Below are 14,404 nucleotides of genomic sequence, written 5' to 3' on the forward strand. Positions count from 1 at the left end.
GAGATTATTTAGATAAACTGAATGTTTGCAAATCAGCATGGCCTGGTGAGATTATTTGTAGAACATTCAAGGAAGAGTAATCATGGTTGACGTAATTGTAGATCCCTTGTCTTATTAACTTTGAGAACTCATGGCAGATAGGTGGGGTCCCAAAAAACTGGAAAAGGGAAACCAGAATAGTGCCTTTCTTTGAGAGAAGGGGAAACAGAAAAACACAGAGAACTGTAGACTGGTCACTCTAACTGTGGTACCTGGAATGGTAGTCAAGCATATTATTGATGATTATTTTTTTTAGCACTCAAAGAATAACAAAGTGATTGGTAACAACCAAGTGTGGTTTTCTTGAAAGCAGGTCATGCCTGACTAACTTATTTCCTTCTGTGACAAAGCAATGGGCTATGTAAATCAAAGCAGTCACCTAACATGACTTTAGTGAAGCTTTGAATGCTACCTCCCAGAGCATTCTCTTAAATAAGCTAAGGAAATACCGTGTAGATAAGAAGTAGCCAACTTGCAGCGTACATGCCACAAGTGGCATGGGCAGCCCGTGAGTGACATGTGACAGATCAGTGAGGGGAAAGGCAGAACAATGGCAGAGAGGGCAAGAAGCAAGAATGGGTGGGGAGCAGCATATTGGGTGGGGAGCCCAAAGCAGAATAGCAGATCATGCCAAGGAAAGGAATTGGAAAGGCGCTCGGGGAGGGTACAGGGCTAATTTGTGGCATGTCTGCCAAAAAAGGTTAACCCCCCCATTACTCTAAATGAAACTCTTATAAGGTGAGCGCGTAACTTCTTGGGTAATTGTTCTCAAAGTGCAGTCATCAATAGCTCAATGTCAGATTGGGAGAATGCATCAAGGAGAATCTGTTCTGAGGCCAGTTTTGTTTAATATTTTTATTAGTGGCTTGGAGGATGGAATTGACTGTATCTGTAGTAAGTTTGTGAATGGCAGAACCAAATTGGATTAGGCGGCAAACACTTTAGAGTAGGGGTCAGCGACCTTTTCTAATAGTGGGATAGTGCTTGCACCCTTACCACTGCTACAGGCCTCTGATCCCCTGTTACCACTCCAGCCATCCCTGTTCTATGCAGAGAGCTGCTTTCCCCCCTTCCCCTCAATATATCCTTACCCCAAAAATGTGAAAAGCATAGCGAGCAACAATTTGGACCAGTTAATTTGGCGCCAAGGATATGCAGATGTTGCAGTAGAAAGAGAAGAAAGTAGCTAGCCCTCCACACAGACCAGGCATGGCTGGGATGGCAACAGTCAACCAGTCAGCTGCCACTAAAATGGCTAGGTGGCAGCAGGGGATTGGCATGACATTAATAAAATGTGGCATAGATCAAACCTTTGTGAGCTGGATCTGGTCTGTGGGCCATTGGTTGCTGACCCCTGCTTCAGAGGACAGGGTTAGAGTTCAAAATTACCTTGATAATTAGGAAAAATATGTTAAATAAATAGATTGAAATTCAGTAGCAGTAGACAGAAAGTGGTGCACTTAGGAAGTAATTATCAAAAGCTCAAAATCAGAATTTAGATACAAAACAGGAAATGGGCTAGCTTGTATTCTTTCAGAAAAACATTTGGGGATGTTAGTAGATTGTAATCTGATTATGAGTAAGTAGCATATTATTGTTGCAAGAAAAGCTAATAGAATGCTGGGATGTATTAATAAGGTGTTCTGCGCAAGTCACACAAAGTGATTCTTCCTTTTTGTTTAGTACAGAGCTGGCCTACACTGGTGTACTTTGTCCAGTTTTGAGCATCAAACTTCAAGAAAGATATGGACAAATGGAAACATTCCAGAGGAAAGCACAAAAATTATTAGCAGTCTAGAAAGGAAGGCTGGATGAGCTGGAATTATTTAGTCTAGGGATGAGAAGACTGAGGGAAGACTTAATAACAGTCTTTAAATACAAAAAGGCTATTATAAGAGAATGGTGATCAGTTATTTTGAGGGGATGTGGGAATTGCAATAAAAGCAGTTTAGGTTAGAATTTTCTAACTATGATGATGATTTAAACATAGGAACTGATTACCAACCAGTGTTGTAGAATCTTAATCTCTAGAAGTAGAAGTGGTTAAGTGCAGGTTATACACACTTTAAACAGGGATGAACCTCTCTTTTGTAGAGGGTTGGACTTGAACAAACAGCCAATTTTTCTATGATTCTTTTGTATTGTGTATTCATACTCTGTAGCCTTTTAGCAGTAAAGAGCGCAAAACTGTATCAACCTTATTGCAGTTTATTTTAAATAATAGTGCAAGTTAGTATGTTTGACATCTTAACTCAGTGATTTTTAGGCTGTGGCTCTCAAGCCTCAAGTGGCTTTCAAGTTATCACCTGCAGCCAGCCCCACACTGAAAATAGTATCAGGGGAGGGAGAGGGGGAGTGTGCTTATCTGTTTGTTTTCACTTTGTGGGTATGTCTTATGTCTATAAATAATGAAATGCATGTGCTATCTGCCTTAGAAGCCTCCAGTTTCTTTTGAAATGGAGCATGTTTACCACAACATCCCTAGGGGTGTGAATGTTGTTGTATCTGCTTGGTTAACACCGATTACTATCTTAAATATAAAATTGCAGAGAAAAAAAAAATACATTATTAAGGCGGCAAGTCAAGCACTTAAAAGATATGAACTGCCAAAACTGAAGCTGGCTATGCAGTATTAATTCATCCCCCTTGTGCATATTCATTTTGATACATTTTTAAATTATATGATCACACACTATTCTTCCATGGGTCCTCTCATTCATTCAGAAGAAATGTGCTAACTAAATGATTGGTTGTTTGATCCTATGTTTTATCTTCATTTTTCAGCATGTGTCTGAATGCCTTATTTACTACATATTGTTCTAACTGTGCTAAGGGCAGGTTTTCTATGATTATCATGGCTGTGATATCAGAGTGCTTCACAAATATTAATTAAACCATCTTCACAACACCCCTTTATGCTGAAAGGATGGGAACTGCAGCACGGAGGGTTTGTCTACACTGATATTTAGGGTCAACTTTAACCTGAAGCAAGTGTATTGCCCTTCCCAGTTTAAAGCAAACCTTATTGCCTACATCACAGCCATTTACACTGCTGTTTATATGTAAAATGGTAATAGTCTAGGACTTGGTCTAGTCTCTTCTGGGTTTGTCTCCACCTACAGACAGTAGAGAGAGGAAAGCAGGAGTGCAGAAGGGCAGGGAAGAAGTCAGGGGGTTGGTGTCAGGGGATGACTTGTGCTTTAGGCTTGCTCTGTCAGGTAGGTCCAAATACTTTGCATAAAGAGGCACGTCTAGAAGGCAAGGGAGGAATAAGGTCACTCTAGTGCCCAGAATGTTGGCAGAGCTTCCAGGATTAGGTTAAAACTTCTGTTCAGGGGTCAAGTTAAGAGCTTAACTTTGAGTGGTCAGCAGATATGGGATTAGGATCAATTTTAAAGTTAACCCTAACTAGCAATATACCCCAAGAGATTAAAATCAAAATTATCCACTAATTTTGGTTGCCCAGTTTGAAATGTGTAGGATCTATTTCTGATTGTTCAATGTATACAACATTTTGTAGCGCTTTCTGGATTTGTCTATACAAATTAAAGCAGTTCCATGTAGCGATGTCCCAATCTGACTCTCTCACTGGAAACCATGTCAGCATGGCATTGTGCCTAAATTAATGAGAGCTGCTTCCCAGGAGAATAAATTAGCCAGTGCACTGTCATGCTAACTCAATTATGCTGCTTCTGATTCCAGAACAATGGGCTCAAAAGCTAGCCCAGGGTGCCTTGCAACCGGTTAGACTTACCTCTAAGTTGGGAGCTTGACTCTCATTTCAGTTGCTGTTGTGAAGGCTTATTCTTCAGATTTCAGCTTGGTATCCATAAAATGAGAAATCCACTTAGTGCCACCTCTGAAAAGTTTGGTTTGAGTGGCTTACCAGTGTCCCATAGGAACTGTGGCACAAACAGGAGTAGAACCAGTTTTTGAGAGCAAAATTCAGTTGTTTTAACCATTAGAACATTTGCTGGTTTGTTTTTTAAGCAAACCGAAAGATGCAAATTCTGTTATAGAAAAATTATGCTGGGTCCCCACGTGAAACTTCAGCTTCACAGCACATACCCTCTGTCAGAAGGCTTATAGTCAGAGATGGCAGTTGTAACTTGTCATCTTTTATGTAGACCAGGAGGGAATGAGACATTTTGCTGGTGGGTTTCTCAGATACCTGTGATGACAAAGGAATGGTAGAATGGTAAAACTGGAAATCTTGGGTTTTAATTCCAGGTACTGGAGGAGAATGGGTCCTAGTGGGCAGGAGGTCTTTGCTTCTATTGAGCCCTCAAATCTGATTGATCTCTTCTGCAATATCCTATCCAGCCTGTTGCTGTGCTAGCTGTTTTCTTCTGCCAGTTCCTCCTCTCATTCTCCTCACCACTGCTTTCCATCTCTTAGCCCCAGTCTCCTTGCACAGATGGTGCCAGTCTGTGCCCATACCTGTAAATCTTTATCCAATCAATCTATATGCTGCCTCCTCTGACTGGCTTCTAGTTCATTACCAGGTTTTCTTATACTACTCCTAGTATTCATTCTTCCCTCTTGCTTTTCCTCCAAGTCTCTTAACCCACGCTCCCTCAACCCAATCTACTGTCCCTGCCTCTTTCCTTCCTCCACTTTTCTCAGGCCCAGCACCTAACACCTCTGTGGTTTAGTCAGATTCTTTTTCCTTTTTCAGACATCAGCTGAGAGATCGCTGGGGGGAGAAAAGTTCCCCATCCTTGGTTCCAGTGCGTTGTGATACTAGGAGCAGCAGTTACAGGGGAAACTCTGCTCAGTACCTGCAGCAGTCAGCTGGAGCTGGCCAAGTGTAGTTGGAATCTGTGGGAGCCTATACACATGCTCCTAATTGGAATGCTCCAGCGTGTTGCAGCATCACGTGGATTCAGCATTCTGTGTTTCAAAATGGCAGCAGGGGTGCTTTAACTAAAACTCATCAAATAAGGTCTAGCTAAAGTGCCCCGTGGCCATTTTGAAATGTGGGATGTTTGAATACACATGATACTGCTGTGTTTTAATTAGAGCAACTGTCTGGGAGCTGTTCTAACTATATTGCCCCTCCCACCCTGTCCCAGAGCACATGTATAGACACCCTTTGAAAACTTTAGTTGTCAAACTCAAACAGGTCTCTCCTGAGCCAACAGATTTTTCAGTGCCTTATAACATGACACAATTTGGCCATTCTCTTGCTCTGATGAACGGAGGGACTAAAGCTTCTCAACCAAATGAGTTTAAAACGTCATAAAATGGACAAAGCAGCATTCTTTCCCCTAAATTTGCTCTTAAAAATAAATAAACCGTTTTTGCAAATATATTAAATATTTCAGTTGACACTGACACCTGACACAAAAAATTTCATTTTGAATAATCCAAGTCGGACAATATTAATTACCAGACTTACCATGGAAAATGTTGAGCCTTATGTAAAGCCGATGCTACAAGCTCTGGGGGTTGCAATTTAGGTGTACTGGTTCTTCCTGAAGATGTATAACAGTTTGAGAGTATTTATACAGATACTGTCTTAAATAGTTGGCTATTTAAATAAATGAGCTATTTTATATTTGTTTCCTGTTTACATAAAATATATTGTAACTTGTCTTATAGAGGCAGCCTACACACTATTGCTGTATGATGAGCTATTGGAATGGTCCGACAGGCCACTGAGAGAATTTCTAAATTATCCCATGCAAACAGAATGGCAACGCAAAGAGTGTCTTCACCTCACTATCATCCAGAACTTTGACAGGGGGAAAGTAAGCAGGCTTTTTATTGATTTAATCATAAATGGTTTTAATATAATCAAATCACTTCCAATTTTTCAGTGTTATGTCTTGAATCAGGGTGGCAGCTGCTGTTTCAAAATCAGCATTTGTTATGAATTCATCCACCTTGCCTAGGACCTTTCTGTTCTTATGTCCTACATTAAATTACGCAGTGACCTATGAGGTAATCTTAATTAGCATTTACATAGTGCTTTTAATTAAAAATGTCAAACACACAACATTTCACAAAGGACAATATCATTTGATGAAGCTGCATCACACAAGGAAAGAAACTTGCCAAATGCATGCGTCAGTGATAGACATGGGAATGAAATCTAGGTCTCTTGTCCCTGTGGTCTATCTGCTGAATCGTGCTAGTTTCTTAGAATAGCAATGGCAATATCAATAATACTATTTCACAAATAAGTGTTGATAACTTTGTAATGGTGACCATAGTGTAGTGCCACTATCAATAATTTGTATCCCAACTTCAGTAGGAGTAGTTACAGGAACAGCACGTTGCTTTGAAGACTGGCACAAATATAATTTATGAGTGTTGTCCAATTTGAAATTATGCTATCCCTACACCTAATCATTAAATTAATCTGTCTTCTCTCTAATTCGTACACAGGTACAGAAAGATAGACTTTATCTTTTGTAATAGCTATCGAAACCTCTGAGAGTACTTAAAGTAAAAGTAATGTTCAAAAAAGGCAAAAATGATATAAAGAATTTAAAGGTGCTCTGATTATATGATATCAAAACCAGGTTTCTAATCTGACTTTTCCCAGAAAAAGGCAAGGAGAATATATTTTTGTCTTAACCCTTCTCACTCCTTTGCATATAAAATGTGAATAGAAATACATAGAAAAGTATAGTTAGTTGAGCCTACTCCATGTACTATGCTTGAAAAGACAGGTAGCACTTGAATTGTGGCTTATCTTCTATGGTGGTCCAACAATTTGTATCTTAATAGCTAATGTTATTCAATAACTCTGTAAATATGTCTTGATACACAAAAAAATCAACAAGAGTAGTTTTGTCCCGATCAGTGTACTGAAAGCAATGTATATTATGTTCAAGTGTTTTCATTCACATGGAGTGCAATTCAGTTAGATTAGAAAAGAGAGTCTTTAACATTGTGAATTGTCTCTTGGCAGCTATTGTCTGCCTTATGCTTGCTGTCTATAGTTAAACTGTAGCAACAACGGAGGTCATTGAAGATGTATTTCAAACAGTCAAAAAACCTGTTTAAATTTCTCATTGTGGTTCAGCATGTCTATTTCTTGTTTACCTGCAGTGTTGGGAGAATGGTATTATCTTGTGCAGAAAAATTGCAGAGCAGTATGAGAGCTACTATGACTACCGAAATCTCAGCAAGATGAGGGTAAGGAATTCCCTTTTAATTATAGTTTAACAAAACGATTAATAGGAAATCATGTTTGCTCAGGTAAGCTTTCTATGACCTATATGCCAGTCTTACCCTGGATTCTTGTTTCCTGCAATGTATATTTGTATAATGTAGTCTGAAATTTATGCAGGGAAACAGTAAATTGATGGACATGTAGTGCTTCCATTTTATACATCCAGCTGAACTTTTGCAAAATAATAATAATAATGTTAACCCTGAGTGAGTACAAAGCTTTGCTCTGTTGTTGACATGGTTGTTGCTTATATTTCAATAAAATACTATACACCAGTATACAACATTGTTAAACTTAAGGCACCCCTTGAAAAATACCAGCTCTTAGTTGTCATTTGTTTTTTTACTACAGAAAAATAATAGAGCAATTCTTGTGTTTCAGAGAACTATTATTATTATTTATTTTGTAAAAACTGACAATTTAACAGTCCATAACTTAAATAAAGGTTTCCTCTCTTTTTGACAGAAATTTCTTGTTTTCTTTCTGATGTCTTTTAGGAGACCTGAACTTAAAGCCTTTCTTTGTTTTTTGTTTTTTTTTCTGTTGGGTATTATATTTTTTCAAATAGTCTTCCCTTTTCAAAGTCTTGGTTCGATAGATCGAGCAGAAAAAACATAAGCTTTGTACATTGCAGTAATGCTCTTTAAAATTGTGCTTAAGCTTACTTAATGCTGACCTGACTGCTTGCACTGATTGCAGCATAGCTAATCTGTCTAAACAAATATTTAAAAATGCAGGTTACAGTGTGAATTTGAGAAGAGAATTTTGCTCCTAGTCATTTCTGTTTAACTGTTTAATTTATTCACATTCTGGATAAACATGGATATCTGAAATGATAAATATTCCTCCAGTGTATACTTACCACCGATGTTAATCTCAGTTATATAGGCAAGAGGCTTCTCCTAGTGATTTTAATAGGGATGCAATCGATAGTAGTACAGCTACAGTTCCATAGCTCTTCCTCAGTTATCAATTCTATCAAATTAATAAAATTGAATCAATAATTGACTATTGCAGCTCATTCACTCTTTAGCAAATATTTGTTTTAAATACCACCAGAAGAAATATGAGATTTTAAAATAGTAATTGTGTGCCTGGAATTTTCAAAGGATCCTAAGGCATTCAGCTCCCACTGAAAATTGGTGAGATTTAAAACCACAACTCCCTTGGAAGTGGTTTTCGAGCCCTGTGTTAATACAAGTAACCATCTTGTGGTCAAATATTGAGTAATCAGAAAAAGAATTGGCATTATGTCTCAAATCACATGTGGGTAATGAGCATGGAAATGACAAACATTAAATAAGAAAACATGCATATAATTATTAATCTAACAGATCTAGTTTTTTGTTCATGCAACAATAGACATGTTCACACAGATAAAGTTACTTCACAAAATGTCTGGGACTCTCAAACTACTGCATAGCGTAAATATTAATCTTGCTGTATGACAAAACAGTTTCTTATTGCTGTTTAGAATTACATGGTGATTGTTATAACTTGGGGCACTGAGCTAAAACACTTTCCTCTATATTATGGTCTAAACATATAAACAGCAATTTAATTTATTCTTTTCAATCTATGCTCAGATGATGGAAGCTTCCTTGTATGATAAAATTATGGATCAACAGCGTTTGGAGCCAGAATTCTTCAGAGTAGGATTTTATGGCAAAAAATTTCCATTTTTCCTGAGAGTAAGTAAATCTGGAATAAAGATGATGGAGGAATTGGGTCTTGTGTACTTTCCTTTGCCATCTCTTTCTGTCTTTGTGAACTTAATTGTGACATATATAAAATATTTCTGTGCAGAAACTGTAGGAGTAAACTAGATCCCAGTATTACCCTAAGGGGGAGGGAAGGTTTGTCCCACAGAATGGACAAGAGCTCCAGACCTCCAAAATTATATATATATCTTGAAATAAAAAATGTGGGGGACCAGGCTTCTGCCCCACATCAGACCACCCTTTTCTTATCACTGTAGCAGCACTCAGGTGGTTTCACCTGGAGCTGAAGCTAGAGCTGAAGCTGTAAGATGCATAGTACTGCTGCTTGTATCTTCATGATTTTACAATTATTGTTTCTCCTTTAAAAAAATATCTCTTTTGAATAATTTTTAATTATGTCATTAAAATTACACCAAACTGCTGCTGTAAAATAGATAAAGCCAGTAAATTTATTTCATATTATAACTTAGAAATTATAAGGATGTACACTCCAGACACAAAATCCACAAAAGACTTGTGTAAAGTCAGGAAGTACTGTTCAGGGGTAGTGGAAGCTGAAGGAAGACGTGTTCCCTTAACATTACTGACTATTGTCACAACTATTGTCAGCAATTAGTACTGCACAGGGAATTCAACTTCTGGCATCTAGTGTTTAATGGGAGATTTGCATTGCACACAATAGTGTTTAAAGACAAGCTGAACTGGCACAATGAGCAGTCATGTGGAAGATTCAGTGCAAGAGCCAGCAGTACCCTTCTTCCCTCCCCCTCACCCCTACGTCTGTCCAGGCTGAATGCATCAGGCAGGCAACCCGTGCAATCTTTAGAAGAAGCAATTTGGATTAATGTTAAGGCTTCTTGTGGTTTCTTTTACTCCAAGATGCATCCATAAGGCAAGATTTCAGACTAACAGCTAACGGTATACATCTCACAAAGGATTACAGTCTCATCCTGCTGCCTTTACTGTCCATTACATTACATTACTGCTACATATTTCCATTTCGTGAGGACAGTTTTGCCCTGCAGATCACTGTTAACAAAAATATGTAGTAATTAGATTTCCCAAAGTGTTTTACAGTAACAATATAGACTTTATATGGCACAGTTACATTTACTTTACTTCTGATTAATTCATTTTCCTATACATTTTGATTTCTAACCTTTTATTTACCTTTTCTTTGTTTAAATCATGCAAAAATCCCTCGTTTTAACAGTATGTATTTTAATATTTTAATGGCACCCAATTATTCCCAAATAATTAGCCCTGCTTTACTTTTATTCTGCTCAGAACAAGGAGTTTGTTTGCCGAGGACATGACTATGAGAGACTGGAGGCTTTCCAGCAACGAATGCTGAATGAGTTCCCACATGCCATTGCTATGCAACATGCTAATCAGCCAGATGAGACCATCTTTCAGGCAGAAGCACAGTGTATCCATATATTCATGCAACTATAATTTGAAGTTAAATATTTGCCCACTTAAAAAAAATGTAAATCTACAGACAAATTCAATCGTAATGTAACTCCCGTAACATAAATGGTTTTATACCAGGGTGGAATTTGGGGACTTTTTCCATTAAACTTTTTGATGTAAAATATTTCTAGCCAGTATATTATGTTTTTACATGGCTTGGGGTTTTTTCCTTTTGTTGATTGGTTAGAGATATGTGGTCAAACATCTTGATTTAGCCAAAATTACTTTGCAGAACTGTCACAATATGAGTGTTAATATATTTGCTCAAGTTACAGTAATGTTAGTTTTTGATTTACAACAGTCAGTATGACATCATTGGCCATGTATGAAGTATAAAGGAGAATCCATTACAAATTAGTTAAACCTTTTAATTTCCATAAAATAAATAGTTGCATTTTAGAAATAAATATGATTATTCCAAGTAAATGTGTTAATTGTTTAGAAGCTTAATGATGTGAGCCTACACAGGATTGTTGTTTCTTCAAGCTCCATAGGCAAGTCAATTTGTTTTGCTAAGTCTGTGTTGTCCTTAACTCTTCACACTTAGATTTGCAGATCTATGCAGTGACCCCAATTCCTGAAAGTCAGGAAGTCCTGCAGCGAGAGGGCATCCCAGATAATATCAAGAGTTTTTATAAAGTGAATCACATCTGGAGATTCCGGTATGATAGGCCATTCCACAAAGGGACCAAAGATAAGGAGAACGAATTCAAGGTATAGTGCCAAACAGTCTCTTCTGCAATTGGCATTGTATAAAAACCTGTTCAAAGGATTATTTATTATGTTGTTGAATCAAGGGAACTATAGTAAATGGTAGAAGGTGGTCAGTCAATTATAGCTTTCATAATCTTCGGATTTTAATTAAAATATCAAGAAAAGCAAACATAAGGCACAGTTGTCACTTTTACTACATGCTGTGCCAAGGGAGGGAGAAAGCATAAAGAGCCCCTTTCCTTCCCTGCCCACATAACCCCTATACCAGGTAACAGTGTGCAGGGGGCATGACCTCCCCACAGACTCTAGATCTTTGTCAGGTATGGGCATTTGGAGACAACACATTAAAGTGGGTTAAATGCCCTTTTACACCTTTAATGGTGCTTCTGTTTGCATGAGTTTGCAAATTCAGTGGCATATTGCACGTTAATTCCAGCTGCTGTAGCAAATTTGGCGGCATAATGCACCTTAAATGACTTTCGGGTGCAGCAAACTAAAAAACCTCCGAGGAGTTTTAGTTTGCTACCTTACAGTCACGGAGGGAATCACCGGGCTCCATGTGGCTCAGGAACTGTGCAGACGGCCCCAGCAGGCAGCCTAGCAGCAGCCCAGTAAGGCAGGGTACGCTGAAGGAAAAAAAAAAAGCAGCGAGTTTATTCTTTTTTTTTTTTTTTTTCTTCCTTGGAGCCTGCATGAGCTGTGTGTGGGCCAGGTGCTTCCCTCCACAGCTGCAGTACCTCCTAGGACTGCCCGAGTTGGGTTTCATAGATTCATAGATGTTAGGGTCAGAAGGGACCTCAATAGATCATCGAGTCCGACCCCCTCCGACCCCCTGCATCAGCAGGCAAGAGAGCTGGGTCGAGATGACCCCAGCTAGATACACATCTAACCTCCTCTTGAAGACCCCCAGGGTAGGGGAGAGCACCACCTCCCTTGGGAGCCCATTCCAGACCTTGGCCACACTAACTGTGAAGAAGTTCTTCCTAATGTCCAATCTAAATCTGCTCTCTGCTAGCTTGTGGCCATTATTTCTTGTAACCCCTGGGGGTGCCTTGGTGAATAAAGCCTCACCAATTCCCTTCTGTGCCCCCGTGATGAACTTATAGGCAGCCACAAGGTCGCCTCTCAACCTTCTCTTGCGGAGGCTGAAAAGGTCCAGTTTCTCTAGTCTTTCCTTGTAGGGCTTGGTCTGCAGGCCCTTAACCATACGAGTGGCCCTTCTCTGGACCCTCTCCAGGTTATCCGCATCCCTCTTGAAGTGCGGTGCCCAGAATTGCACTCAGTACTCCAGCTGCGGTCTGACCAGTGCCCGATACAGGGGAAGTATCACCTCCTTGGACCTATTCGTCATGCATCTGCTGATGCACGATAAAGTGCCATTGGCTTTTCTGATGGCTTCGTCACACTGCCGACTCATGTTCATCTTGGAGTCCACAGTGGGTGTCTGCAGTGGGGTGAGAACGACACCGCTGCCGCAGAGGGAAGCGCCAGCCCCACCCCACCGCGCAGCTCAGGGACTGCTTGTGCTACCGGCAGCTTGCTCTCCCCTCCCTGCCACTGGAGAGGCAGATAAGGACATGGGTATACATGACACGGGGGTTTACTTCACCCTAAATTGTAGCAGTGTTTTTTAAATTAAAAAGTAATTTAAAGCTTCAATTTAAATCCCCGTGTCATCTACAAATGCCCTAAATGGCTAGCACAGGTTATTCCTCGCCCCTTCCTATCCTTAAGGAAGTAGGGAACTCTTGAAGTCACAGCCGGTTTCCTTTGTTTATGTATATTTAGTATAAGGATTATGTGATGCACTACAGAAACCTCAATTTGTGTCAGTTGATGTCAGGACAAGGGTTGGTAAGTATTTTATCAAGTCTACACTGTAGTAAAATGAGCATGCAAATAGATTATATTTTATGTTGATAGACTTTTAAAGTTAGTCACTAAACACAAATTTCCCCTCCTGCTTTCCCTTCAGAAAGGTAAGATCAGCCAAAGCTAATCATTAGAGTTAGTTCTGAAAGGTAAAGGAGAAAATTATATATCATACGCTTTTGGTCATCACATAAATTAAGAAATCCAGAAAGAAAATAGATGCCTGTGAAAGAGTGAATGAACAAGGGAAAAACGAAGATGACAGAAGTACAATGCAACAATAATGGTCCAGGTGTACCACCAAAAATAATGGAGAAAATAATTTGTGTTTGTATATTGTAGAGCCTGTGGGTAGAGAGGACCACACTGATCTTAGTACAGAGTTTGCCTGGGATATCTCGTTGGTTTGAAGTAGAAAAACGTGAAGTAGTAAGTATGAAGATATCTGTTAGTAGCCTTATTATTCTGAGTTCATTTTGGGTACTGTTGAGAGGCAGTTTAGTTTCTTTATAGTATGGTATTTATGATATCTAATAAATCAGATTTAGGGATTTTGTAAGAAACAACTGCCTTGTCAGATGCATTGTCATAGAATCTGACAAAGCAGGCTATTGCCTATGAAAGCTCATGTCTCTCCAAACTAGTTACTCTCTAAGGCTGCTTGTACATGTCAACGCTAAATTGAAACAGTGGGTTGGTAATTGCAATGATTAAAAACCCACCATTTTAATTTAGGGGCTTCCATCACTGTTACGGTGAGGGGCCCAATCCTTTTTTGGGGGGTGGGATTCAGCCCGATTCAACTGTTCCCTGAGCTGGGGCAGCATCCAGCCAGCTGGCAGCCCACCTGGGCGTCCCCAGGGGGCGCTGCCACCGCAGAAACAAGAACCAGGGCCCTCTGCAGCTCAGGGGCCACTCAGCCCACCAGCAGCTCACCCCCACAGATGTGGGAGATGCTGATAGGCTCTGCAAAAAAGGAAAAAAAGGATCGGGCCCCTCACTGCTTCTGCCTTCAGCAGCCCCCCTCTCCTGCAGTTGCGGGGCGGCTGTCAAAGACTGCAAGGTTAGAAATAGCAACCTTGCAAAATAAACTTCATATGGATATGATTTAGTTTGCAATGTAGCAAACTCATTTAAATCCTAAATACCCCTGCATGTATACAGCATGCCACAATTAAACTGCAAAAGCGGCCAATTTTTGTCACATGTACAAGCACCCTAATTTGCCACCCTGCCCTATGTTTTGCCTGATTTTAGACTAACCCACCTAACTACAGTAAAAGCTTTGTTATCTGGCATGAGTGGGGTAGTGGGGTTGCCAGTTATATAAAAATTTGGTTACCTAATGCAGCAGGGGTTTTTGGCGGGGTGGGGGGAGGGGCAAGAGGGTGGTGGTGCA

At 39.7% G+C, this 14,404-nt stretch overlaps 1 protein-coding gene across 1 annotated transcript in view; it reads left to right on the forward strand.

Moving 5' to 3' along the window:
• Positions 1-14,404, forward strand: part of DOCK4 (dedicator of cytokinesis 4) — a gene marked incomplete at its 5' end in the record, with an annotated part of 280,590 nt that overhangs the window by 243,445 nt on the left and 22,741 nt on the right. Inside the window, 6 exons of the mRNA XM_025208759.1 lie at positions 5,644-5,792; positions 7,102-7,188; positions 8,812-8,916; positions 10,234-10,375; positions 10,967-11,133; positions 13,348-13,434. Of these exons, the coding sequence (XP_025064544.1) occupies positions 5,644-5,792; positions 7,102-7,188; positions 8,812-8,916; positions 10,234-10,375; positions 10,967-11,133; positions 13,348-13,434 (737 nt within the window). The remainder of the gene's footprint in view (positions 1-5,643; positions 5,793-7,101; positions 7,189-8,811; positions 8,917-10,233; positions 10,376-10,966; positions 11,134-13,347; positions 13,435-14,404) is intronic.

Source organism: Alligator sinensis, unplaced genomic scaffold (genome assembly GCF_000455745.1).
Source record: "Alligator sinensis unplaced genomic scaffold, ASM45574v1 scaffold297_1, whole genome shotgun sequence".
NCBI lineage: Eukaryota > Metazoa > Chordata > Crocodylia > Alligatoridae > Alligator > Alligator sinensis.